This window comes from Centropristis striata, chromosome 5, assembly GCF_030273125.1.
Source record: "Centropristis striata isolate RG_2023a ecotype Rhode Island chromosome 5, C.striata_1.0, whole genome shotgun sequence".
Lineage (NCBI taxonomy): Eukaryota > Metazoa > Chordata > Actinopteri > Perciformes > Serranidae > Centropristis > Centropristis striata.
Genome location: NC_081521.1, coordinates 25,614,706 through 25,641,515, shown reverse-complemented (window position 1 = coordinate 25,641,515; position 26,810 = coordinate 25,614,706). Strand labels below are relative to the sequence as shown.

Below are 26,810 nucleotides of genomic sequence, written 5' to 3'. Positions count from 1 at the left end.
TGAAAGATGTATGAAAAGTCACTGTCTGTTATCTCCGTCACCCGAAGTGCTGCTGGTTCTGCTCCGTCTGAAAGTTGTGGTCCGGACAGACTTTCTGCACCAGCCTGTAGTCGCTACCGGTGAAGGCGATGAAGATGCATATAACCTTAAAGGGTTTGGCACAGATCCAGGCTGCCTGGGACTGGGTGTTTTCTGAGTAGCAGGTCTTCCCTGGGTCGTACATGCAGGGCTTGGTCTTCTTGGACCGGTTGGTTCTCTGGTACTCGATCCGACAGTTGAGTTCGGTCACCATCATCACGTCCGGCTGCTGCTTCTGCTGGTCTTGGGGAGTAACACTAGTGGACTGAGGCGGGCTCTGGAACTGCGACGTCAGATCTGGAACCAGGACTGAATTTTTGGTGTGAACGCTTTGAGCCACTGGATCCAAAACCTCCCATCCTACAGCTTTGGAGGGCGGGACGATGCTGACAGATATGTTCCCCAGACGGGACGAGTTGTGGCGGAAGTAGACGCTGAACGTGCCGTTGATGTGGTCCACGATTTTCCCCGTTACCAGGAGGCTGAACTTCATCGTTTTCACATTGAAGTAAAAATCGCCCCAGCCCAGGATCTTCTTGGCCTTTGTAGATGTTTTTGCAGGAGGTTTGGATTTAGGAGGAGGGCGGTACAGATACTGATCCATGGCTTGGGAGAAATTCTGAGGCCAACCGTACGGGCCAAGAGGGCCGTAAGCAGGTGATTTTTGTTTGGTGGAGATGATCTGCAAGTCTTTGAACATATGTTTGACTTTCAAAGCAGCTCCAGCAGCGTCTCCTGTTCCTCCTTCCTCCTCTCTCCATTGTTGGCTCTGAAAGTCCAGGGGCTTCACTGTTTCTTGGACCTGAGGAAAACAAAACGTTAATTAATCGAAGCTTTAAATTGAAAGAAAAACTTTATTTTCCTAATCTAAAGGCTATATTTGCTGAAAAGCAAATTGTATCACTTACCTTTATTCTAACCAATCATGCAGATAGTTATTTGACTTTTATGTTTGGGGACATATTTTTTTCTGCTGCTACCTCAACACAATGGAGGTGAGGGGAAGTTTGTTTGTGGAACCATCTTCTACCAAAGAAACACTGACAGTTTGTTCTGTGGATTATCCAGAGTAATAGAGACACTGTTTCTTTGTACTGTACTTTGTTTTTCTATTCCACTCGCCTCTATTGTTTTGAGACAGAAACTGATATCTCAGAGACAGAAATCTCGAAACGCAGGAAATAAAACCCAACCTCTTTGTAGCCAGGCACTATTAGATTATGATTATTATTTGGTCCATGAACCAACACTTTAAAGTACAGAATAAAAGAAAATGATGTACCTCATGTTAGTGATCTTCCTTTTTACAGATACAAAGTTTGTGTGTTCTGTGATCACATTATTCTTAGTTAATTTCTTTTGAACAGTGGGCGACAAAAGCAGGTTAATGAGGGTCAATGACAAGGACATCAATGGAAATAAAATGGACATTGGGCTGTATTGACTTGAACAAGCAATGGACACCAGAAACTCATTAAGAATGTTTACTGAGGTAATAAACCAAGTGAGAAGAAGGGGCCTTATCTCATAGGCTTCTATACAATCTAAAGTCCCCCCCTGCTGGCCATTACAAATAATGTAGGCTAAGGGAATATTTCTGATGGACCTTATCAAATCCCAGTCACAAATAATTTTTATTATCCATTTTAAGTATGACGTCCATGCCACTTTGATAAGCACTGATCACTCAAAGAGCGGCAAGTAACAGGTAATAAACTGTATGGTAAACTCTGAGAGCACCACTAGCTGCCTTTATGATTCCATATTCCTCAGAGGTTGTGGATAGATTTGAAGAGCTCATCCATAATAAATAAAAGCTCTGTGAGGGAGCAAACAACTATCCAGTCAACAACTGCCACCTCTAAATACAGTACAGTATCACAGGGTTTGTCTTGTGTAAAAGCGGACAAGAAAGTCGAGAGAGAAGACAGAGGCCTGTAGACCACCAGGACGACCGCAAAACGAAGGACAGTTTCACTGTAGCTACATCACGAGGTAGCAGATAATCGATTCAAATAATTATGCTTCGATGTCCTCTGAATGAACACGGCTTGAAATTGATCAATAGGTCAACTGCTTCAGGCAAGGACTATAGTAACAAGGAGCACACACACACACACACACTGTCACATTCATATTGCTATTAACACATTTTAATTTGGCTGTCCTCCTGCATGCTCTCCCTCGCTCCCTCGTTAAAACTCTAAATCCTCTTTTTCAATGCCACCTTGATGATGGACTGGATCTCTGGGCGTATTAATCAATATGCTTGGAAGAAAGAAACATGGTCAGCACACATGCAGGCCACTATTGAAATGAAATGATGTGCTAAAGGACTAAAAGTCTGTAAAGTGCTAGCACTTTGCCAAACGTGTCTCAGCTGTCTAAAAAAGATCCTTCTTCTTCCTTTTCATCCTTGTCCTCCTTGTCAACCCCAGTTTCATTCAGTTTTTACTCTGACTGTCCCTCTCAGTTTAGTAATAGTACTGCATGAAAACATAAAAGAAGTGGGACTTGAGGTTGTTCATTCACTGTCAGTGTACCTACAAAAGTAACTAACAAAGTTACTATAATTCATATACATCCTAGATTCCATAAAACTTGTGACGCTGTGTAAAATGTAAAATAAACCAGAATGCATCAAATTCTGAATTAGTTTATATATGTACTAAAAATTAAGATTTCTCAGTTCGATTAATGTATTATCTTTGTAATACCTTCAATTAAATGTAGCTCGAAAGGTTTTGTATTATGTTTTTCAAAGCTTTCTCATCCTTGGGGAATCTGAGCTGTATAACGACACCACTTTATTACTACCAATATAGACATTTGTTGTTAGGTGGAGACCTCTGGTGGCCGTAGTAATTATGACAGGAGCGAAGGAAGAAGTCAAATGACAGAGTATTGGGTTTTCTATCAGAAGTCTTCCCCCATTTATTTTCCCCTAAACGTAACCAAGAAGGACTTCATGGCAGAAAGCACTGAAGGAGTGTCAGGAAAAGGTCAGAGTGGGAAAAATGAAAGATTTTCACCGCTGTTCTGTCCATTGTGAAACAGTCAACACTGTTTTTTTAAGTTATGTACAATATTAAACTTATAAGTTAACGTCCATACGTAATATGTCACAGTCTACATCATGTTCTATGTCACATATGCAACCATGTCACATAGTTACCCAAACCATAATCTTTTTTCTAAAGGCCAATTTTGGTGCATTACCTACAAAATTGTTTCACGACGTTAACCATGTGTTAAAAAACTGCAACTGCTTCAAGACATTAAATAGAACAATCATTTTGTAAGATAGCATACAAATTGCTGTTTGAGGATACTTAAGCGCATGATAAGATTGACAAAGCAGTTTTTTATAAGCCATGCAGCCAACTGCTGTCAAATCCCAGTAAATTCAGTCTTTAATGAGGCTTTTTATGTGACTGATATTTCACTGCACAGTTGACATGCAGGGCTGTGATATGAATATAACAAGTTCAAAGGCACAATCGTAAAATACCACTGTCAACAAAAATCACTGTGTTAAGCGTAAAAACTAATGACTAGTTGGGTGAATCCAAGTGTCAAAACTTTATTTTCTCTCATTAAAAGCTTTCATTTTAAGTGGAAGTGTGGATGCAGTATGGGAGAAGAGTCAAAGTTTTTTTATGTCTCAAGAGAATTGAGACACGAGTCGGGCAGAAAGTTCTGTGCACTCGTTGTTTTGGACTTGATTTCTGTTTTTCATCATAATGTGTTGAAGGCAGATGGAGGTTTAGAGTTATTCACCCCCAGATTTCTGGATAAACAGCTCCCAGGATATCATTATTTCTTACCAACAAGTGGGATTCACATCACCCCTAACCACCCCAGGCCTGTGTGCCAATCTCTGTCTGCTCCTGCAACCAAGTGAGCTCCAGCTGTGCCTATTGTTACAAGCCTAAATCTCCAGCTATGTGCTGTTCTCACCAACCCTAATTGGAGCCCACTGTGTGACAGCCATGTCATTGGCTCCGTGTCAAGATGCCAGCACAGACACTGCAACAGAGGGGATGCATGCACAACACCTGTGCAATAGCACCTGCAGAGGCACAAGAATGGAGAAACCTGAGAGCAATAATTGCATTTTAAGGACACAGTGAACATTTGTGCCATTGGCTACGAAGATCCTTAATGTGTCTGTTTTTCACGACTGAACACAAAAACAAAGAGACGATGTTTCATAAGCCCCTAGGGTGATAAAAACTTTTTCAAACTGACAAAGGCTGCACAATAATTTAGTTCAACTAATGAAGCACAAAATGAGGTTGCTTTGAGGTTTTTACCTGACAACTTCAATGTTAAACGTACAGATGCTGCAGTCGGCTGCTCATGCAGCAAAGTTAAATTAAAAACAGGGGGCACGATTAAATTACAATTATGCCTGAAAGAGATTTAAAGACCATGAGACTGGAACACATTAACATTTTGAGGCAGAACCATTTCGCCTGAACTTCACCATCTAATAAGAGAGTCAACTTTGATCAAGTCAGCATGAGATACAAGAGTTCAAATGCAGAAAACAAAAGACCAGTGAAAACATCAATCAAGGAATATGTCTCTATGCCACAAACATTTCAATGCAGTATTTTCAAGATCTGAAAGTCTAACTTGAATGTCAAATCAGTACAAAGTCAAGTAATAATAGTGAAAAAACCCTATTACTGTAAGTGTTTTCAACATTGTCTACTTCTTAAAATAACTCAGAGCATTTCCTCTGCAACCAGTGTTTCCATGTCAACTAACATGTTGTTCTTTTAATCTACCATATAACTGATTTATTTTCAGTCTCAAACATTTCAGAAATTGTTGATGCTGACTGTGAATTACTTTTTCGTTTACATTCTCATCGCCAACATATCCTCTAAAAATAACAAAAGAAACCCCACTGTTAACAGAAGAAAAAGGCCACTGCTTGATTGTGCAACAATGCTGCAATATGATGAACAGTGGCAGGACTGCAACATGAGGGAATTTGAAATCAACTACAAATGAGCAGTATAGGCTACATAGCCTAAAAGTACATCCGCAGAAAAAAAAACACTTCCGAGTGGCCCTACAACAACATATTGCGTTCGTAATGAGCCACACGACCTCAGCAGCAGAGCAGAAAGCAGCTGCTTCTCGCTGATCTTATACTCACCGCTGACGGGAGAAGCCACAGACAGGTGATGGCAAAGTTCAAACACAGCGCCCTCATTTTGCTGCAACAGCAGCAACGTCTCTCCGTGCGGAGAGCCGGAGAGTCTTGGAAGCAATCTGCCCGGCTGAATAAGTGGTGATTTACTGAGTTAAAGCTTAAAACTCACTTCAAAAGTAGAGAAGACATTCCGCAGTGAGAGACTCAAAAATCCCCAAGATCTGGAGTGAATACTCGGCTCAGTGCTGCTTCTCCCCCCCACCAGCCCTCTCCCTCTCTCTCTCCATCTTTTCTTCCTCTCTCTACCCTTCAACACACACACACACACACACACACACACACACACACACACACACACACACACACACGCTACTTCATTTAACATAAGCAAAAATTAAAATAAAGCATTGCCCTAGGAGAAAAATTGTCCCCAGTAAGAATTAATCAGGGGGAAATAATTCGCATTTGTAGCAGGCTAATTGGTAATGTTTGTAAAAGAAACAATGTCGCACTAAATATTCACACATACACACACACACACACACACACACACACAGTCCTCACTTGCCTCCCTGCTCATTTTCCCCACCTGGCCGGCCCTTATTATGACTCATCAACCCGGGGAAAGGCGCTCTCAGGCGGGCACAGTTTGACAGCACTCCCGCTGTCCCCGCATACTGTAGCCACGGGGAAGCTGACAAAATGACAAGGGCTCTCTCCGGGAAATGTAAAAATCACTGACAAGTCTTGTGGGATTCCTCCACTGCCTCGGCCTATCAGTGGGATTTCAAGCCAACAAATCACTGCAAGTACTAACCAAGTAGACAAGCTTTCTTTAATAAAGAATAAAAGGCCGTAAATAAGGAAACACATTATATGTCACGCTACCCGGGGTTTAAGCAGGCTACCTCAGTTTTTAAGCCATCCATACTCGCTTCACGTTGTATCAGCCATTTGATCTTATTAATAATATATCCTGTCCATAAGAGAATAATTCAAAATCATTCAAATTTAAGGCTATTATGAAACGTTTAACTAGCGAACCGGAAATGATGAGTGCGTCACAAGCAGCCATCTTTGCATTTACATTTCGTCACCCTGTTGAAATAATCGCCTAACTCATTTATTCAAGTTTTGCAGGAAACACAAAAAACTTAACCAAAACTGTAACATACAATGTCAACATATGACATTTATAGATCATTTCACTCAAAAAGGATGTAACAAAGGATGGCTATTGGCATAGTAATAACACTGTGTGTAAATTATGTAATTTAAGAGAAATAAATGACTTAGGCAATTTTTTGAACATGCCTTTGTGACTTAAGCAATATATGGTAACACTTTATGTTGAAGGTGTCTACATAAGAGTCACACAAGCCTGTTAGAAACATGATATGACAAGTATCATAAGCATTAATGTTGTCATGTTTATGACACGCTCATGTCAGTCTTATGTAGACACCTTCAACATAAAGTGTTACCATATCTTGCTTAAGTCACAAAGGCATGTTCAAAAAAATTGGCTAAGTCAAATTTTATTTTAACTTAGGCATAATAAATCCGCTTAAGTCACACACTTGACATAAGCCATTATCTTAAAAGGGTAAAAACACATGATCTGATCACCTGAGGATGTAGTGTATGATTTTACCATAGGTGGCCGGCGTCATGAGGAGATGATTTAGGTAAAAAACAACAAAAATTGTGTGACGATTCACATTTAGTCATTTAGCAGACGCTTTAATCCAAAGCGATTTACAGGAAAAAAGGGGAACAATCAAGGTATAGTGCAATAAGAGCCATTAGTGCAGTAATAGTGTCAATTCTTTAAGGAGTAGAGTTGTGGTGTGGTCTAGGAGAGAAGATGCTCTCTGAAGAGCTGAAGGTCTTCAGGAGTGTTTTAAAGGTAGAGAGGGACGCCCCTGCTCTGGTAGGAACTGGTAGTGTGAACCACCAACGCGGAACAAGAAATGCAAAGAGTTTGGATTGCCTTTGATTGGGTTAATGGAGCGAAGTGGAGATGCACAGTGTGAAATTGATTGAAATTCACATTTTTCAGGGAATATTTTATGTCAGGAGGCGAGAAGAGTGCATGGGGATTGTGGACAGTTCTTCCAAACATGGTAGGCCTAATACTTTTCATAACGGCAGGGAATCTACTTTCTGAAACACCTCCTGTTGGTGTTTTCAAAGTTTGTCATTCATTAATTTCTCACTTTGCTGACACACATAGGCTAGTTACTGTTTCAAACGTATTGCCAAAATAATATCCGAGCGCCTGTGCATAGGCCTATCTGTATATCTAACTAGCATTATTTATGAAAAAAAGCCCAGAAAACAGGACAGGACGTTGTTAAACTTGACAGACAAATCATTAGACTTCTTCTCATTGTGCGTTGCTTTAGGCTCCATGTTTGTGTGAGTTGGATTATGGCTAACCAAGCCATAACCCCATTTATTAATCTGTCGACCATACAACATATGTAAAGAAATAGTCTTTAAGTCCAGATGTCTTCGCTTATGTGATCATAAATGCTGAAATTTTTCCTAGCAGAAAAAAACGAATTAACTCTAAATTTTTAAATGGTTGGTAAACTGTTAATTTGTGAATATATGTTGTCATGAAGTGTATTTACCTGGAGATAGAGAGTGAAATATACCTCAACCGGGCTGAATAGCTCATCTTCGTGATACATGCACATTCAAACAGACCACAAAGATCAAAGATTAATTTTGACACTATAATAAAAAAGCAAAACAAAGAGGACAGCTACGTATTTTCTAACGGTTATTCCACGGACGGAGAGTCCACAGTTAGAAAGTAACACCAGTTGCGCATGCGTACAAGATTGCTGTATGCAAAATAACATGTAGGCTTAACCATAGGGCTTAACCATTACAGTTTAAGGTCAAAATAAATATATAATAATACATTCTCACTGTATACAAAAGTCACACGCTTATTTTTCATAAGTAAAAAACTTTTTTTTCAAAAGCTATTTAAAAAAAATACATAAAAAAGTGGTGTGTTATGGTTTCGGGGTCGCTATACTCCCACAATGCAAAGCGGCCGTGTAACAATTGCAAACTAAACTGTTAAACAAACATTTATCTCTCATCGAAAGTGTTTTGGTGTGAGATGAGGGTCATTATTGTAGACAGTTTGTACGTGTGTATGTGTTTTGCAACTTATTTTGATAGGTCCAAAGATAATTTTGTAAAGGTGAACCGTAAGTGAGAATGATAGTGCGGGAAACAGCTTAGGCCACTTCTACGGTTATAGGACAGTACACTCTTGTTTCTCTTCAGATTGTATAAATCTTTCGCCTTTTACTAAAGATTTCCGTGGAGAGGAACACTAAGAGTTCCAACTAATTTTTTGATGCTCTGCTCACGCGGGGCTTCCTGATGTGTGAAATAGAAAGAAACAACGCACAATAACCTGACAAAAAGCGCATCGCTGCTAGACGGAGAAGAGTAAAAAGTAGTCGTTCAAAAGTAGGAAGCCTGAAGATTATGTTTCTCCTCTGAACTGGTGACTTCTTGAGTTAGAAAGGCAGCTGCTCAGTGTTTGCAGCAACAGTGAGGATAATATCATCTTTACACATGGGAACTACATGGGAACACCTAAAGTGTTTGCAATATGTAGTTATATTTCATCGAGAGATTTTTGTGGTCCATAGGAGTTGGCTGAGTGTGGCAAACCCAATAACACAATTTTCACTCATGTGCGATGTAAAATCATATCCAAGTGTCTTTATAGGCATGGGAAACAGACGTTTACATTAACAAAGCAAGTGTGGAAAACACAAATTGTACATGAATATAAAAATTGTGGTTGTGCTGTTATAAATATAAACATATAAACTGTATATACAGATCAAGTATAAATTAACTTACTAAATTGCTCTCTGGAAAAAACTATCTGCAATATAACAATAACGCTCAATATAAGTCATGTAAGTATTTTGTGTATAATAGATAACGTGTATTTAATGCCCTATTTTCTTTGTGTTTATATATTTGTAACTTCTGTAGCTTATGCTGCTGTGCCACCTGAAATTCCCCACTGTGGGATAGTCAAAGTCTTATCTTTAGTAATCTCTCGACATTAGAAAGGTGAATAATAATTTCCTGACAGTAAAATGCTTGGATGTCCTTACAATCCAGACACCCAAGAAATGCGTCAGGTGACGCTCTTGACAGACATTAAGTCTTTGTTTTGTTTGCAGTTGATGCTTATAAGCAGGAGAGTAGTAACACCTTTCCCTTCTGTTTATGAACACAATTCAGACCGTCGTTTTATTCAACAGCTTCATAATTTTGAGGCGAACGTAAGAAGGGGCGTGGTCAGGACACACTCCCACAATGCATAGCGCGCGTGTTGGAGTTACAGACTAAAATGTGTGCATTTATCTCTTATCCGCTGGGTTTGTGGTACGGTGTTTTGAGGTCCCCGTTTTATATTTTAGCGTAACGTAATATTTCCAAATAATTTATATAGTCGAATTTATGAACCATAGGTGAAGATCCTAAGACGGTGAATGGCTTCAGCCACTCATTCAATGCGGAGGCAGTACACTCTTGTTTCTTTTCAGATCGTATAAATCTTTCGCCTTTTACTAAAGATTTCCGTGGAAAGGAACACCAAGAGTATCAACCAATTTTTTGATGCCCTGCCAACGCGGGGCTTCTCTCTCTCTGTAAAGCTCAAAATCCTTTAGCTAGTACCTAATCATGTTTATATCACACCCTATATGGCGTAAGTTACCGACGTTCACTGTTATGCACACGTCTCAGTTACTCTGAAAAGTCTTGGTAATATTCATATAATTTGCCCATGCATAGCACTCACTATGCTGGCCTCCCCTCCCCTGTGACATGTCATAAGTCTGTTCATGTTGTGGAAGTGTATTATGCTTATGTTGCTGAGTTTTTTTTCCATTGTTTTTTCCTCCTCTCTTCCCCTCACGTGTGCTGTATTTCTCTCTCTTCCTCCCTGTCTTCATGTCCTGTTCACCTCCGTCTTATTCTTTGTGTGTGTTGTATACGTTTGGACGGGATGATGGCTAATTTCGTTGTAATGGTACTTGTTACTCTGAACAATGACAATAGATGTGATTCTGATTCTGATTAGGATTACATTAGGAATACATTGTCGAGTTGTTAAAATTGGTCTTTCTCGTATCTGTCTTGAAAATAAAAATCTCTGCTCAGATCTTTTACACCATTTCTGGCATTCTGTGCATTTGATTTGCACATTACTGACAACCAGTATTGCTTTTGTGTGATTGTTTGTAACAATAATTTCCCTCGGGATGAAAAACGTCTCAACTTATCTGATTTACAGATAGTAAAGCACTCTTTGCTGTAGACATGCACTGTATTCGTTGCTTTACGCGCTTATGGCCACTAGAGAGCGCCCACTTCAACATAAACAAGAATTGATCACTTTAGACTTTGCACTTTGGACCAATATTTGGGGAAATTGCCCCCTGTGTTGTCGCTTCAGTCGTGAATTCCTGACGGATTAATGTAAATCATAATTCAAGTGGATTGCAAACTTCATGTTCAGATTTTATAATTTTGTCTTTCAGTTGTAGTGACAGAAATGCAGATTCTTCTGTTTTTAATCATCTATAAATATCGTGCAAGCAGACCAGTGAATGTAAAATGTACATTAACAAATAATTACCAGTTTTTGTTATACCCTCCTTATAAATACCGTCATTATAAAGCCATCAAAACATGTTAAAACCCGCTTTAGAAAGCAGCACATGCATCCAGTAGATGATGATCCCCTTATGTTGAATGTCAGCACAGAAAAATGTTTCTTTAAGGAACAATCAATTCAAAATGTGAAATGATGTAATAATGCAATGTAATGTAATGTAATGTAAAAATACTAAGTTAGGTGCATGACAGTATGGTCTGTAAGTTGAGCAGCTGAACTTCGCCAAGTGGCCTGTGGGAGGCAGCAACACAGCAGCGGTGCAAAAGTGTGCAGAAAATCTGAAATAAGAAGAAGAAATCTGAAAAGAAGAGGAAGCAGCAAACATCATCGGGAAGAAAACAAAATGTCGAACTCCATTAAAATATTATAAGACTGTTCAATAATTGACACTGCCAGGAAACGAGACAGTTCCTTTTCGTCTCCCGTGGATTTATTGTGTCAACACTGACACGCGTGGCAGCTGGTGAAGAGGAGCTGCGCTTATTGCTGAATGAAAATAAGTCATGCATGGGTTTTTTAATTGCCAAGAGATTGAGACCAGAAGAAGAGCAAATGCACTGTATGTTGACCACCTGTAGAATTGACTGTGTTATTGTGTTCAGAACATCAGTACATGCTCAGTTAGACTAGTCATGGATGCTGCTGTAAAGATTGAAGATTTATCAGACTGTCACAGTGCTGCTGCTGCTGTTGCTGCTGCTGCAAGTGATAAAAAGCAAGAAATAGGTAACACATTACCTGCAAAAAAGCAAAGGAGAAAAAAGAGTGCAATCTGGAAATATTTTACCACTTGTGACAATGATGTGACCAAGGTGGTGTGCAACATATGCAGCAGAGTTGTGAGCAGAGGAAAGGATCTGGGACATTTAACCACCAGCACCATGCACAACCACATGGAGTACAAACACAACAGTGTGGCGGGCATAGAAAGCACTCGGAGTATCAGGAGACTGCAGCCACACCCTTCCCCTCCTGCCTTACCACCCTCTGCGCTGCTTGTTTCCCCTAATGTCCAATCTGAAGCGAATAATCAACAAGAAGAGAGTGACACATCACCAACAAAAAAGCAAAGGGGGAAAACAAGTGCGATCTGGAAATATTTCACCTGTTGTGACGATGATGTGACCAAGGTGGTGTGCAACATATGCAAGAGAGTTATGAGCAGAGGAAAGGATTTAGGACATCTAAGCACCAGTTCTATGCACAACCACATGTTGAAGCATCGCAACGTGACGGGCGTCCGCAGCAAGAGGTCCCAGCTGACCCCCACCCCTCCTGCCTTATTGCCCTTTGCACCACTCGATTTCCTGAGTTTCCAATCCGAAGCCCATGATCGACCAATGAGCCAGACAATCACAGAAAGTGTGGGTGAAATGATCAGCGTGGATCTTTTGCCGTATTCGTTTGTAGAGAACAAGGGGTTCTGTAAACTCATGAAAGCGGTGGCTCCTCATTACACGCTCCCTGCAAGAGTTCACTTCAGCAGCAAAGTGGTGCCGCAGCTTCACCATAGTGTGAAACGTAGAGTGAGAGAGAGCCTTGAGAATATTGAGGGCAATGTTGTGCACTGCACAGCTGATATTTGGACTAAAAAGTTCTCCTCCAGCTCCTACCTGTCTCTCACAGGACATTGGTTCACACAGAATATATCAGCGAGTGGGGCTGTGACACAAAAACGCATCAGTGCTTTGCTTAACATGAAAGTCATTGATACAGACTACACTCCTGCAGAAATCCTGCAACACATCCAGGAGCTTTTTGACGAGTGGCAAGCTATGGTTCCACACAGATTTACTGTGGGGTTCTTTGTCACTAACAACACTTGTAACATGGTGAAAGCTGTGTCGGACAGTGGCTTTGTGCACATAAGATGCATGGCTCACTCCTTACACTTGATTGTAACAGGAGCTATTGAGGATTGCCATGGTGTAGTTAGTGCAATCAACACTGCAAGACAAGTTACCAACACTGTGCACATGTCAAATAAAGCCCTGGCCAAGCTGCATGAGATACAGGAGCGGCTTGGCCTCTCTGTGGCTGCGTTAATTCATGATGTGCCCACCAGGTGGAACACTGTGCTGTTCATGCTGCAGCGCCTGCTGGAGCAGAAGGAGGCGCTGACTGTTATGGCCACAGAGATTGACCTTTTGGGGTCTGTATCAGAGCATCAGTGGACTTTGATGGAGGCCATTGTCAAAGTGCTAAAGCCATTTGAAGAAGCAGCACGCACTGTGCGCCAAGATGATGCGTCTATTTCCTGTGTGATTCCCTGCATCCAGGCCCTCAGAGCCGCCCTGAACAAACTCATGGTGAATAAGGACGTGAGGGATCTGTTAGAGACTCGCAAGCTGGTCGGCTTACTGCAGAGCCACCTCGAGGAACACTTTCAGCACGTCTTCCAAATGCCCACCAACACGTACTTTAAAGCCACGCTGCTGGACCCCAGGTTTAAGCTCATGCCCATGGCTCTGCTCAGCAGTGTGGATTTTGAAAGTCTGAAAGCTGCCGTGGCGGCGGAGGTGGAGGAGCTTTTGGAGCAGGACTGTGTGCTCTCAGCGTGTGAAGATGGCTCTTCATCAGGTGTGCTGCTCCAACCAGAGGACACCAGCAGCGAGCCAGAGAGCCTTTTCTGGGGTGCAATGCACAGTCTCGTAGCAAGTAATGCAACTTCTTTGTCAAAGACAGTAACGTCGTCAGGTTTGGTGGGGACCTACCTGGCAGAGAGCAGCACACACTCACTGGCCTCTGACCCAGTGACTTCATACTGGTCAGCCAAGATGGCCCAGTGTCCTGCACTGACTCGAGTGGCAATTAAATATCTGGCCTGTCCACCGACGAGTGTCTCCTCTGAGAGCCTGCTGAGCACGGGAGAAAATGTTGCTGCTCCAGATAACAGACTTCTCCCCGTAGATGTGCAACAGCTGGTTTTCACCAAGTACAATTTGCTGAAATTTCATTGACTGTCTTTTGTCAAAAAAGACTTGTGGGATTTGTTTGATTCCTGGTTGTATTTTGATATTATTATAGCTAGTATTTGATCCTGATTGCACTATGTAGAATCTTTTATTTTATTTATTTTGTATAGTTTGCATCGTGCCCGGATAACATTCCTGATTTTGAAACTAAAAATGGAATGCATCAATGTCAGAATGAAGAGTTTATATTTACATAAACAAAAGTGTATCAGATTGAGCATAAAATATTTAATGCCTGTTACAACTCAAGGTACATTTGTTTGGGCAAATATAATGATAACAACAGAAAATCATAAGAGTTTAATTTAAGAGGTGATATCTAGCCAATTTCCATGGTTTTTCTTGATAATAACCAAAATCATTAAAAAAAAAACATTTAAAAATGTACCTTTTAGTTGTATCATGCATTAAAATTAACAATAAACTGAAGGAAAATGGTGGTATAATATCTTTTTTCCTTGACTGTATGTGACAATGTTTGGTGATTCTAGAAAATGTAACTTTTTGGGAAATGCAATTGTATGTTGTATGAATCCTTGGCTGTCATTACATTTGGGGAACAGTGAGGCTGGAAATACATGTTAAGAGAATATGAAGGAATATGAATACATATTTGTGTGTTTTATTTGCTGCATGGTCACATTTTTTTCTGTCCAGAGTTGATACCAGCATTCATTCTCCTATTCAGCATTCAGTGTTTTGTCATAAATACTGTGTCCTTTTTGGAAACATTATGAAGAGAGCTCACAGGGAGTTTTTAAGTGCACTTCAGGTTTAATAATTGCAGCATTCATACATCAAGTTAAGTGGTCGGCTAATTTCATCAGCATCAATTAGTGCAAACATTTGAGACCATTTTAAGCAGTATTGCTGTTATATAGCTATCTTGTTTCTTTCTTTTTTGAACAGAATTTGTTTCATATTGTTTTTCTTTTATTTAGTTTGTCAGGTCACGTGAAATTATGTACAAGCCCAATCTACTAAAAATGCATTTTATTTCAAACTATGTACATGTTGAAATGGCTTAAAAGATTCAATTAATGTAACTATAAATGACCTTGAGAGCCTTGCAAATGGAAACAAGTCATTAGATATTTTATTTAACAATATTACATAATATTTAATATTGTTATAATAAAATATAAAACATAATATATACTCAAATATTCATGTTTAAAAATAAATTAATAGTAATAAATGCAAAATATTTGATTCATGGATCATATAAACTGTACAATTTGTTAATTAGAAGTCAGGTTAATTGTGAAAAATTAGCAAAACTTAACTCATTTACTGCGAGATGTTACATGAACTTTCATTGTGTTAAAAAAAACCCTATTGTTAAATTGATTAAGAAATATATCGATGCATTTCTTTAATCTTATGTCAAGCCTTTGATAATAAATGCATTGATATTTGTCCTTTTGCATGGCTCTCCAGGTCATCTCTATTTCTCCTTTATGTGAGCTTTAATCAGCAGGTAGTAACATAAAGCATCTGACCGTTTATATCACTATGCTATTCACAACAAAGCCAATACATCACCTGATTGTCTCTTAGCAACTAGCTCATGTACGTATAATCATGGATCTCTCCTTTTTCTTCACTTTGTGTCAAAGGCACAACTGAATGGAAGAATTATCCTATCTTTATTCAAGAGCATAGATTTTCAGTGTGAGAGCATGATTTTATTCCTTTTCAGTGACACAGCTCCTTCTCGGGCTAAGATTTATTCTCCTCATGCTCAAATTTTGTGCTAGCACCCAGATTTCTGCTGCTTTCTTTCCAAATGTTTGCTTAAACTCAAAATCACATGCTTGTGCTCACATTTCTTCTTCTTGTCTCGTGCTGACTTTAGATTTGAGCCTGCAGACTATAGATCTGAGCGAGCACAGATATTTGAATGCGAGCGAAATGTTTGTGTCTAAGAAGAAGAAATGTGAGCACAAGCATGTGATTTTTGAGTTCAAGCACACATTATGAAAAAAAGCAGCAGGAGCTGTGTCACTGAAAAGGAATAAAATCATGCTCTCAAGCTGAAAATCCACGCTCTTGAATAAAGATAGTATAATTCTTCCACACAACTGCATCTAACTAACACATTTCTGCAGTGACAGACACAGTAAGAAAACGCAGATGTTTTTGTAGGTAACAAATGAAAAGATCAGAAGATTCTCCTGAACGGCGACGTCTCCGATTCGTGCTGATGTTCACTGTGTCGAAGGTCATTCGTTGCATGTTGTGTTTTTTTTATGTCACAGTGATCTCCTCCAGCAGATCAGCAGGGAAGTAGCCCAGCTTGCGTCCAGTGCTGACCTTTAAGTAGCCGCCTTTCTCGTCTCCTTTCTTCACCACGATCTGAAACACAGCGTGACAACAGCACAAGTGAACATCTCAGGCTTAGAGGTGGTGGAAAAAATCAATGCAGCATAGAATCGCGATATTTAGCGTGGCAATATTATATCAATTCATGGCAGCCAATTATCGATATTAAGTGTTCTGACAGCTGTCAATATTTTTGCTGTTTTCACTGTTCTGGAGGCCGTAGCGGGCTCACTTTTAGGTATATACTGGATATATGGGTATCATATGAAACTAGAAGATCTAAGGACGCTACAGTAGGCACATCTATGTCAGTATCGTGTCAGGTAGTTGTCAAAATTTTGCTGCAAATTTAGGCTTTTTTAGATATTTCATGGTGATTTTCAAAGTGGTCATGTGACCTCTGACGTCATGCTATCTCAATGAAATAGGCTCTCTGGGTTCCCAGAAGTCTCCTCTTTACATACATGGCTGCCTCCCATAGAACTGAAAATTTTCTCTTATTTGACAAAACTATTCTTGATTGAATTTCATTTTTGTAGACAAAAAATGCAGTTAAACAGTTAAATCGCAATATATTGTATTGCAATACTCACCATATCGCAAAATGCTCAAAATTGATATAATATCGTATCGTGACTCAAGTATCGGGATAATATCGTATCGTGACTCAAGTATCGGGATAATATCGTATCGTGACTCAAGTATCGGGATAATATCGTATCGTGACTCAAGTATCAGGATAATATCGTATCGTGGGGCCTCTGGGGATTCACACCTCTACTCAGCATCAGTAACAAATTCTCACACAGGCCTCTACAGACTGATTGATGCACCGTGCACCATTTGATTAAAAAAAAGCACCAACACATGAAAAACGTTGTTCGGTGTGTGTACATAGATGTCGTCGAATTTACACACACTTGCACACATGAGTGCAGTTACCTGATCTTTCTTCAGTGTGATCTGTCCCATCTCTCTGTTCCCGACAAAGGAGCGCGTCACCTTGAAAACTCTTTCTGATGCTCGCACTTTTATGAGGTAGTTGGTGGGAAAGTAGCCCGACTTTTCACCCATTTTTCCCTAAAAAAAATAGAGCAAGACAGAAAAAGAGAACAAAAAGGGACATGAGTGAAACGGGTTAATGCAAACTGAGGCAGGGACAAATAAAAGCTTTAAGAATCAAGAAGAACTCACCCTCCACCACTCTTCATTGGAGTCATCCAGCACTGTGATTCGATCACCAGGGCTAACACACACACATATACATTAAATATCTTTTATCACTGCCTCGTTGATTAACATCTACATTTCAATATAGGAAACGTGTAAAGCAGGCACTTTATTAAAGACCAACCTTTCTGTCTTATTTCTCTTAAACCTTAAAATTTTATTAAATACATTTTGGCTGCTTGTTTCATCATTTTTTGTTATTTATTAGTGAATATAGTAAAATAAAATACATATAGATAATGTTAGAAACTGCAAAGGTGGGATGAAAACACAGCTTGTAAAAGGAACCCATCTAAAAAAGAAATTAAACAAACATAGGCTAAATATTGTTAAAATACCTTAAAGGAAGAAAATAATATTTTATCTTCTAAAAAGAGGATAATGATTTTAAAACTAAATACACAGCAATAACTGTCTTCTTGTTTCACATCTACATTTCAGTAACAGTAAAACATGTAGTGTAGTGAAAATTAAGGTAGGGCTTATTGAATAAATAAATTATTCTGTATGTAATGACAGCATGTTGGGAATTATTTGCGTGTGTTTCAAACATACTGAAAGTCGAGGTCGTCTTTCTCTATGGCCTTGAAACGATACAGAGCCAGGTAATAGTGGGTCTGGGAGAACGTCTTAGCCTGTTGACAAAACAGCACAGATACTACTGCAGTAGACTGATGGTGGAAGAAGTATTCAGATTCCTTACTTAAGTAAAAGTACTAATACCACACTGTGAAATGACTCCACTACAAGTAAAAGTATTTTTTCATAAAAATAAAAAATCAGTGTCATGTAAAACCATTGTATTTTATATGTAAGTCTTTCCATTGTACACGAACAAAGTTTTAACATGCATTTTTTATGAAAAACGAGTGAATTATCCTCATTGAACCAAGATCTCTCAGAGGTAAAGAACAATATTGCACTAAATACTGATTGAAATGGATAGTAATGGAGTTGTTAATAAAAATAAATGAAATGAAATATAAACAATGTTTATTGGGATTGGGTTTCTGACACTTTTGGATGATTAAACATTTTGGGGTCAAAATGGCCCACAAACATTATTGCTGTTGAGAAATAAACATATTTAATCATTAAGTAAAAGTACAAAAGTACCAACATTGAAATGCTGTAATATTGTTATTATTATTGTTATTATTATTATTATTATTGATGCATTTATGTAAGCAGCGTTTTAACACCAATTTGACCTACTTAACATACTGTCATGAGGTTTAATCTAATGACTTTATATTCATCATGTTTTTTATGTTAAAACTTGACCTGAAAAGTTACTAAAGCTGTCAGCTAAATGTAGTGGAGGAGTATCTCAAAATTGTACTTAAATACAGTACAGGTGCATCTCAATAAATTAGAATATCATGGAGAAGTCCATTTCCAGTAGTTCAAGTCAAATAGCCCCAACCAAGTATTGAGTGCATATAGATGGACATACTTTTCAGAGGCCAACATTTCCATATTAAACATACTTTTTAAAATTGGTCTTTTGTAATATTAAAATGTTTTGAGACACTAAATTTTAGTTCTTCATTAAATGTAATTTAATTTAATTTATTTAATTTGATGAATGAATTTAATTACTGACAAAAATAAACTTTTATATGATATTCTAATTTATTGAGATGCACCTTAGTTACATTCTGTCACTATGACAACTGATTTATAACAAACCCTTGTACAAATTCAGCATCACAATTGGTGGAACACGGCTGTACTTTTGGTAGCTGCTTGACAGTAAAAACAAACTGTTTTGTTGACATTTTTTTCTCACCTTGTCATCTGCTTTGTCTCCTCCTTTCTCCTTCTTCTCATCAGGCTTCCCTGTATGAACACCAGGCATCACAGTCAGTTTATTATCTTCATTATTTCAGGTATATCACATTCTTCTGGACTTTGTGACTGTTTAATGTTTATTTCTTGAATTATTTTTAATTTGTATTAATTCCATGTTGGATATAGAAAACATCATTATGGTTTCTTTGTACCTTCTCCTCCCTCCTCATTTTCTTTGGGCTGTTGGTTCTCCTCCTCTTCTTCCTCCATCATCATCATCATCTAGGGTGGAAAATGGTGATAATCAGAATTAGAAAACAAGGAAATTAGTGTCATATTTAATTCAAAATGTCTAATTATTTCTGAACATGTACATACGTTATTTCTTTTCTTTCCTGTGTTGTTTTTCTTTGTTGTCTTTGTTTTTATTGGATTGTTGGCTATTGATTGGTGAGATTTCTTGCTAATTTGGGGCATTTGTATTTTTCTAAATTATGTTAGCTTAGTTATTTTTTTATTATTCGTTTGTTGTTTTTTCCTCTCCTTCAGTTTAGGGGAGGTCTGTTGTAGAAGGTTTTTTTTTTTTTGACCCTTTCCTTACACATTCAATATTTGTTAGGCTATTATCTGGATTTGATGTACAGTCATGGAAAAACTTATGAGACCACTTTTGTTAGCCATTTTCCATGGTTTTCTTGATAATCACCAAAATCATGATCAAGAAAACCATGGAAAATGGCTAGATATAAGCTCTTAAATTAAACTCTTATGAGCTATTTTTGTTGTTATTGTTATATTTGTGCAAGCAAATGTACCTTTAGTTGTACCAGGCATTAAAATGAACAAGAAATTGAAAAAACTCAATGGTCTAATATTTTTTCCATGACTGTATGTGCAACAAAACACCCAACAATTATAACAAATGTCATATTTCATATCCCTACAAAACATTATATTTGCTTTTTAATGTCAAAATTCATGCTTTCCTCTAGATTTAATAGATTACTTAAAGACGTTTATCTGAGGATTTTAGGTTTGATTACACGTTTCTTTTACTCACATTTTTCTTGTCATTTTCATTCTTTTTGCGCTCCTTATTTGCCATGATGACACCGACCCGCAGCGTGTCGAAGACGGGGTCGTTCCGGTTCGGGTTGTCTGGTTACGGACACAGCAGTGAGCCAGATGATTAAATTGTAGTACTGCTAATAAGATTAAACACTGTACTCTCTCACAGACAATAAACGATGGATAAAACATAGACATAGATGAGACGTCTTGTCATTCAGGGGACTCACTTGGATCTGGTTGGTCACTGCTATAGAGCGGGGAGCTGTAGGCCCGTCTGAAGCCCGGTGGCTACAGGAAACAAATAGATCCCATCAAGTTCATTATTCACAACCACTTTAGTGATAAATATATGTCTCTAGACATTTAACTACAACTCACAATTTTGCCGAAGCACCTCTGGAACTCGACGTATGACTGACATGAATGGTGGATGTTGGTCTTGCAGTTTTTACACCTCAAAGCAAACTTGTTGTTCACTGAAAGATGAACAAAAGGAACAGCATCAGTCACAAACTGAGATGAACCATGACATGTGGAAAACACCACATACCTAAGAAAACAGTGGTGGAAAAAAGTATTTAGATCCCTTACTTAAGTTAAAGCACTAATACCTCGCTGTGAAATTACTCCACTACAAGTAAAAGTCCTGTATTAAAAATTACTTAAGTAAAAGTACAAAAGTATCAGCATCAAAATGTACTTAAAGTATCAAAAGTAAAAGTACCTGTGATGCAGAATGAACCCACTCAGATTGTTTTATATATATTTTTATATATTTTTTTAATTATAAACGCCCCGCTGCGCTTCTGTGCATGCGCGGCTTTTCCACGCATGCGCAGAAGCGAAAAAAGCCGCGCGTGCGCAGAAGCGCAGCCAGGCCGCGCATGCGCAGAAGCCGAAAAGGCCGCGCATGCGCAGAAGAAAAAGATAAATAATATTAATTTTAAAAAAAATTATAATAAAAAAATAAAAATAAAAAAATGAAATAATAATATAAAATATTTATATAACAAATAATAAAAAGTAAAGAAGTCAAAAAGACAGTGGTGGAAGAAGTGTTCAGATCCTTTACTTCAGTAAAAGTACTAATACCACACTGTGAAATGACTCCACTTCGCTCATTTTTAACTACCTAATAAACTTTTAAGTGGTTTAATTTATAAAAATGGGTAATCATTTTAAATTGATCATGTTTTTCATTTTAAATCTTGACCTGAAAAGTAACTAAAGCTGTCAGCTAAATGTAGAGGAATAAAAAGTACAATATATGTCTCAAAATGTAGTGGAGTAGAAGTATAAAGTTACATAAAATGTACATAAAAGTACCTCAAAATTTTACTTTAAGTCCAGTACTTGAGTGTACATAGTTACTTTCCACCATTGCTACCTGCCTCTTCTAACTTATACATATCAGTTAAGAGTCCTCCTTCAGAAACTGTATGAGGATTAAAGGGATAGTGTGTGCATTATTATACAAAACTTGGTACAATTATTGTCAATGCCCTCCTGAGGATAACCCTTTAAGGTTTTTTTCTTGATCGGCCCCTAGGTTGCATTGTGGTGGCAGTCTAATTTCATATTTGGTACTGTGGCCACACTATAACACTTAAGGCAATGAAATTCATAGGGGTGGTATAGACTGGCCCCTGTAACGCACACACCCTGACGGCAGCATGCCCCGACACGCGTGTACTGCGAGGGCCCGTTCAGTACTGCTTGCAACAGTCCTAGTTATTATTATTATTATTGATGCATTTATAATAGCAGCATTTAATTTCCTCAAGATAGGGCTCATTTTAACTACTTAATATAGGCCTAACTGTTATGAGGTTTAATTTTTTTTTTTTTAAACCAAATCACTTTAAATTGATCATGATTTCCAAGTCAAAAGTAACTAGAGTTTTCAGCTAAATGTAGTGGAGTAAAAAGTAAAATATTTACCTTAAATGTAGTGGAGTAGAAGTATAAAGTCACATTAAATGGAAATACTCAAGTAAAGTACAAGTATCTCAAAATTGTACTTAAGTAGTACTTGAGTAAATGTACTTAGTTAAATTCCACCACTGTAAGAAAGTCAGTGTAACATTGATGTTTTTGTGCTAGTTTTCTTCTTTCTAATACTTACAGACTATCATGCGAGCACAGACATCACAGAACTTGGGTTTTTTGCAGTAGTGGTCCTTGAACTTGTGAGGTTTGTCGTTGACCCGGACGACAGGAGGAGGAGGTTCTGGCTCCTTCTCCTCCACCTCCACCTCCTCCTCATATATGAAATAGACCTGGGCACACAAAGGGCACATCTCAGCCATTTAAGGAACACAATACAAGGGAAATGTTTTTGATGCTTTTAGGGAAGCAGTGCCTGCATGGGGGAAAATCATTTAATTAGAAAGGCAACTACAGCCATTTTCAACGTTCATACATGTTGTTCCTGTGGTCTAAGGCAGTGCAAAATATATGTTAACATGAACAACTCAAATCCAGAAACTTAGTCTTAGAACTTGAATTTTGATGTCATCAAGTATAAAGTCTGGAACTGCTCTAGAGACAGGGGAAAACGTTATAGATCACACTTGAACACCCAGAGGAATATTCTGAGTAACTTAGTACATTTTAACTAAGAATAAGCTCAGAATAAAGCTAATTTGGGTTTTTAAAAAAGGAAAGAAACATTCTGTGGGTTCACAAAATCAGTCTTTCATTCATTTTCTATGAAGCTGCTTCAGACTTTACACCTGAAATATCAACTTTAAGACTTACTTCTCTGGTTTCTGCTGTTAGAGAAAGTAGCTCATGTTCACAAATGTCGAAAATCATGATGCATATTTTGCATTATGTTGAGTTTTTTTTCTATTAAAATTGTTTGTTAAAAATGAATGCACCCACCAAAACAATTGATCAGTCCAGAGTCTGTAATTTCTGTCCACATTTTGTTTTGGCATTAAAACTACACAGCCAAAGTCATACTAAGTGAGTACTGCTATTTAATTGTACACCTTTTCCAATGCACTTCTATTGAATTTAACCTTAACTGCAGTTAGTATGTGCACATACACTGAAAAAAAAGATTGCCTATCTTTTTTTTTAAGTATATGTCACTCCATTTTTTTCAGTGTACAGTCATTTATGTCATGTGATGTTTGACCAGATTTGCATTCTGTTGTTCATCTTCTACTCTCCAGTGTTTTCTAACCCCTCAGAGGTACTTTATACCACAGAAACACTGAAGTCAAGGCTCGTATTTTTTTTCCAATTGACGCTGCACTGCGTTCCTGACCCAGCTGGTGGCTATTTTAAACCAGCCCGGGAATGGCACTGCCCACAGTGGGGGGTTTATGCGGCACTGTCACTCACAGTGTCTCCCTCCTCTCTCACTACGTTGTCAGGAGCTGGAGGGTTGTCATGGATATCCACAGAGTTTTTGTCATCCTCCCTGAGACAAAAGAAAAAAAACACAAAGCACACAGAGTCCAATCAAATCATGCAGCTATGTATCATTACTTTCCGGCTCTCAGTGTATACTATTCATTTTAAACATATGAAACTTTTGGACATAAAACTTTCTAAAGTTGGAGTTAAAAAGTTTCCACGGGACATCGCCATGCAGTGACCTGATGTAGCCGACATGCTTTGTGCTGATATCAAATTGCCATTCCACCTTAAAATAGTTGAGTGATGATTATTTATTCTGGAAGGCTCTTATGACACATTTTCCCACATGAACACGGAGCTGCTTTATCATTGTGTTTGACTATGGTGACAGGGAAAAAAACTGCATTAGTTTGGAGGCTTTTGCACTTTTCAGTCTGGACTGTTGTAACATTTAGCTCACTAGAATTTGAATGGAGGCTTGTGGAGATGGTGAAGAGCTGCAGGCAGGCAAAGTAGGGCAAGCAAATGATCCGTTCTGCAGAAGTGATAGAAATGATTTGAGGAAATATACTCACTGGTCCATAGTGACTGGTGGATAATATCACCGCTGCCCCACCTACAAAGATAAGAATGTATGTATTTATTCGTTTTTAATGCATTTTAGTGATATCTGTGATAAATGGCAAATTACTTTTTTTGGATTATGTGTTATTAAAGCAGCAGAGTTTGAATGATTTTCATAGAAGAAATGTAAAACGAGCACTATGAAAGAAAAATGTTGTCTTGTTTCTCTTTAAATACCTAAAATATGGTGCATAAAAAGTATATCAACTGTTATCTGGCATGGTTTGTAAAAATCAGTCATATGTGCATATTTCTAAATGTTCATAAAGACACAAAACTGACATAACATTTTATTTAGCTTTATATTTGTCATGCATGAATGTTGGTTTTTCAAATGGCACTCAGTTGAAATGTATGTTGTTTGTATGTATGTTGTTTGTCTTCTTGTTTTATCATCTTCAGTTTTTTTTGTGTGTGCATATAATAAAATAAGAGAAAAAAAAATCTACAATAACATGAAATTAAAGACAGCTCTATATGCTTTCCTCTAATGTACAAACCACCAGAAATATTTTTAAAATATGCAAATGGAAGAAAAGAATACAATTTCTGAACAAGAAATATTAGAGATATCAAAGGATTACAAACAAGAATTACAATATTTGCATTGCTTTCATACACTGTATCATTTATTTAGGGCTAGACTGACTGCCTACACAGAAGATCAACAGATCTGAGACTAAGTCACACAGAAACTGTGAAAAGAAACATATTTTATCTTCTAAAATAGAATAATGATTTTTTAAAATCCACAGCAGCATTACATATGCTGTTTGAAACACAGCACACACAACAACACAAACTGATACACAGTCTGTATTCTTGTGTCTGTATTAACAAAAAAGTTACATGTAGCTGTGCACACGCAGACACACATAGTAGCCTGCGAGTGCACTTGACCCAAACTATTCTTGGGTTGTGAAATTCAATCTCATCACAGCTAAATTTGGGAGCCTCTGCCGGTCAGGAAAAGCGAAGCAAAATTCTCGAAAGTGTGACAGCAATAAAAATCAGTGTTTGTAAACTGGCAAAACTATTCTTAATATGGAAGTTATTCATTTAGTATATATAAGCTTTATGTAGCCGCTTTACTAAAAATTAAATTGAAGAAACTGACTTACATGCCTTTGTCATGCAAACACGTTTTGCAACAGAATAAGTCAAAGTTCAAACTGGAACATACCTGCTGTCAAAATTCACGCAGTTCAGAGAAGAAAAATGGCAATATCCAGTGTGTGGGTAAATCTCTCTGTGAATGAGTCCTTCACCTGCTGACGCTGTCTGGAGCACTGTACAACCAGTAGATGTGAGTCTAACAAACCAGCCGACCAACCTGCCTCCTCACTTCAGGCCCTCAGGATTATGTGTCAACTCTTGCACAGTCTGGGCCCTTTTTATCCCCTCTATATCGTCTTTAGGTGATTTCCAAGGTGATTTCAAGCTCTGGTGTGATGCATGTGTCTGTATCTGTGTACCTATCTATGATTTTGTGTGTATGTGTTTGTATGTGTGTTTGTGTGCGTGCCAGGCTCAGCACTAATGTGTCAAGCTGACCGTTTGCAACAGCTGGGGACCTCAGAGTAAGCTCCGATGACGAGGGGAAATCAGATACCTTCTCTCCCTCTGTCTTCATGTTGCTCTCTGTCCCTGTCCTTTTATCCCTGGGAGACTAAGAACAATGCACAAACATGTGTGTCAACTTATTATTAAACATTTTATCTGATAATTCATATCAATTTTCACAACAAGTGTTGCTGTGGGTGGATGTGAGAATTAAGTTATGTTGGTGGTCTTTGAAGGATTTAGGAGGTGAGGTCTCAAAACTTTTAGTTTCTCCCTGTTAGGAGCACGGAGGTGTGCTGCAAATGTGATTTGATTCATCTAAAAATGATGAAGGTTTGTCCAGGTGGTGGTGCTAGAGGTAAGATCATCAGGTCACCAAAATCAGGGAAAATACTTGATGAATTGAAGTAAATGGGGGCTGCATTAACAACAGCAAATCAATATCACAACATCTGTTTACAAACTCTCACAACTTGTACAGCATAAACCAGGTCTCATTTATCTAGACATATGCTCAGTACACATGCATTTTTGTTAAAATCTTATTATTTATTGTAACACTTTCCCCACTACTGTCTCACACTTACAATTTCCTGTTGGAGGCATAGAATAATTGATATACAGATGGTTATTTTAAAGGTGAAGTATCCTCTCAGGGTAAACATGAGTTGTGCCTCTTCTTACCACCCCTTTACCCACTTTCTGTGCAGTGTGCAAGTCTTAGTTAGTCATTATATTTGGTAATTTACTACAACACAAATATATTCAGGAAGTGCACCACGTAAGGCCAGTATAAACTGAATTAACAAAGGTTACTTTTAACTCATAATGTTGACAAACCTACTACAAGAGTAATGATATGGGCATCAGA

At 38.2% G+C, this 26,810-nt stretch overlaps 2 protein-coding genes and 2 non-coding genes across 4 annotated transcripts; 2 read left to right on the top strand and 2 right to left on the bottom strand.

Annotated features, from left to right (window-relative positions):
• Positions 1 to 37: 37 nt before the first annotated feature.
• Positions 38 to 5,308, bottom strand: LOC131971530 (neurexophilin-2-like). The gene is made up of 2 exons (XM_059333037.1): positions 5,252 to 5,308; positions 38 to 880 (listed from the first exon to the last, which is right to left on the bottom strand). Exons 1-2 carry the CDS (start codon positions 5,306 to 5,308, stop codon positions 38 to 40), a joined length of 900 nt encoding a protein of 299 aa, XP_059189020.1.
• A 3,232-nt stretch (positions 5,309 to 8,540) lies between these two features.
• Positions 8,541 to 8,654, top strand: LOC131972417 (U5 spliceosomal RNA). Its single transcript, XR_009394475.1, has one exon. It is a non-coding gene; the product is annotated as a U5 spliceosomal RNA (small nuclear RNA).
• Positions 8,655 to 9,829: 1,175 nt separating this feature from the next.
• LOC131972416 (U5 spliceosomal RNA) lies at positions 9,830 to 9,943 on the top strand. The gene has a single exon (XR_009394474.1). It is a non-coding gene; the product is annotated as a U5 spliceosomal RNA (small nuclear RNA).
• A 6,156-nt stretch (positions 9,944 to 16,099) lies between these two features.
• Positions 16,100 to 22,606, bottom strand: stac3 (SH3 and cysteine rich domain 3). Its single transcript, XM_059333607.1, has 10 exons — positions 22,506 to 22,606; positions 20,759 to 20,856; positions 20,608 to 20,668; positions 20,370 to 20,467; positions 19,522 to 19,591; positions 19,308 to 19,357; positions 18,071 to 18,150; positions 17,480 to 17,531; positions 17,228 to 17,365; positions 16,100 to 16,318 (listed from the first exon to the last, which is right to left on the bottom strand). Exons 1-10 carry the CDS (start codon positions 22,513 to 22,515, stop codon positions 16,211 to 16,213), a joined length of 765 nt encoding a protein of 254 aa, XP_059189590.1. The 5' UTR covers positions 22,516 to 22,606; the 3' UTR covers positions 16,100 to 16,210.
• Positions 22,607 to 26,810: the final 4,204 nt, after the last annotated feature.

Bases quoted from the DNA above. Each gene is read 5' to 3' on its own strand.
- LOC131971530 (XM_059333037.1), bottom strand. From the start codon at position 5,308: ATGAGGGCGCTGTGTTTGAACTTTGCCATCACCTGTCTGTGGCTTCTC. The intron at 881-5,251 runs GTGAGTATAAGA...TGTTTTCCTCAG, and splicing joins TGTGGCTTCTCCCGTCAGCG to GTCCAAGAAACAGTGAAGCC.
- stac3 (XM_059333607.1), bottom strand. The intron at 20,669-20,758 runs GTGAGTTGTAGT...TGTTTCCTGTAG, and splicing joins AGAGGTGCTTCGGCAAAATT to CCACCGGGCTTCAGACGGGC. The intron at 18,151-19,307 runs GTGAGAAAAAAA...TTTTGTCAACAG, and splicing joins GAGACAAAGCAGATGACAAG to GCTAAGACGTTCTCCCAGAC.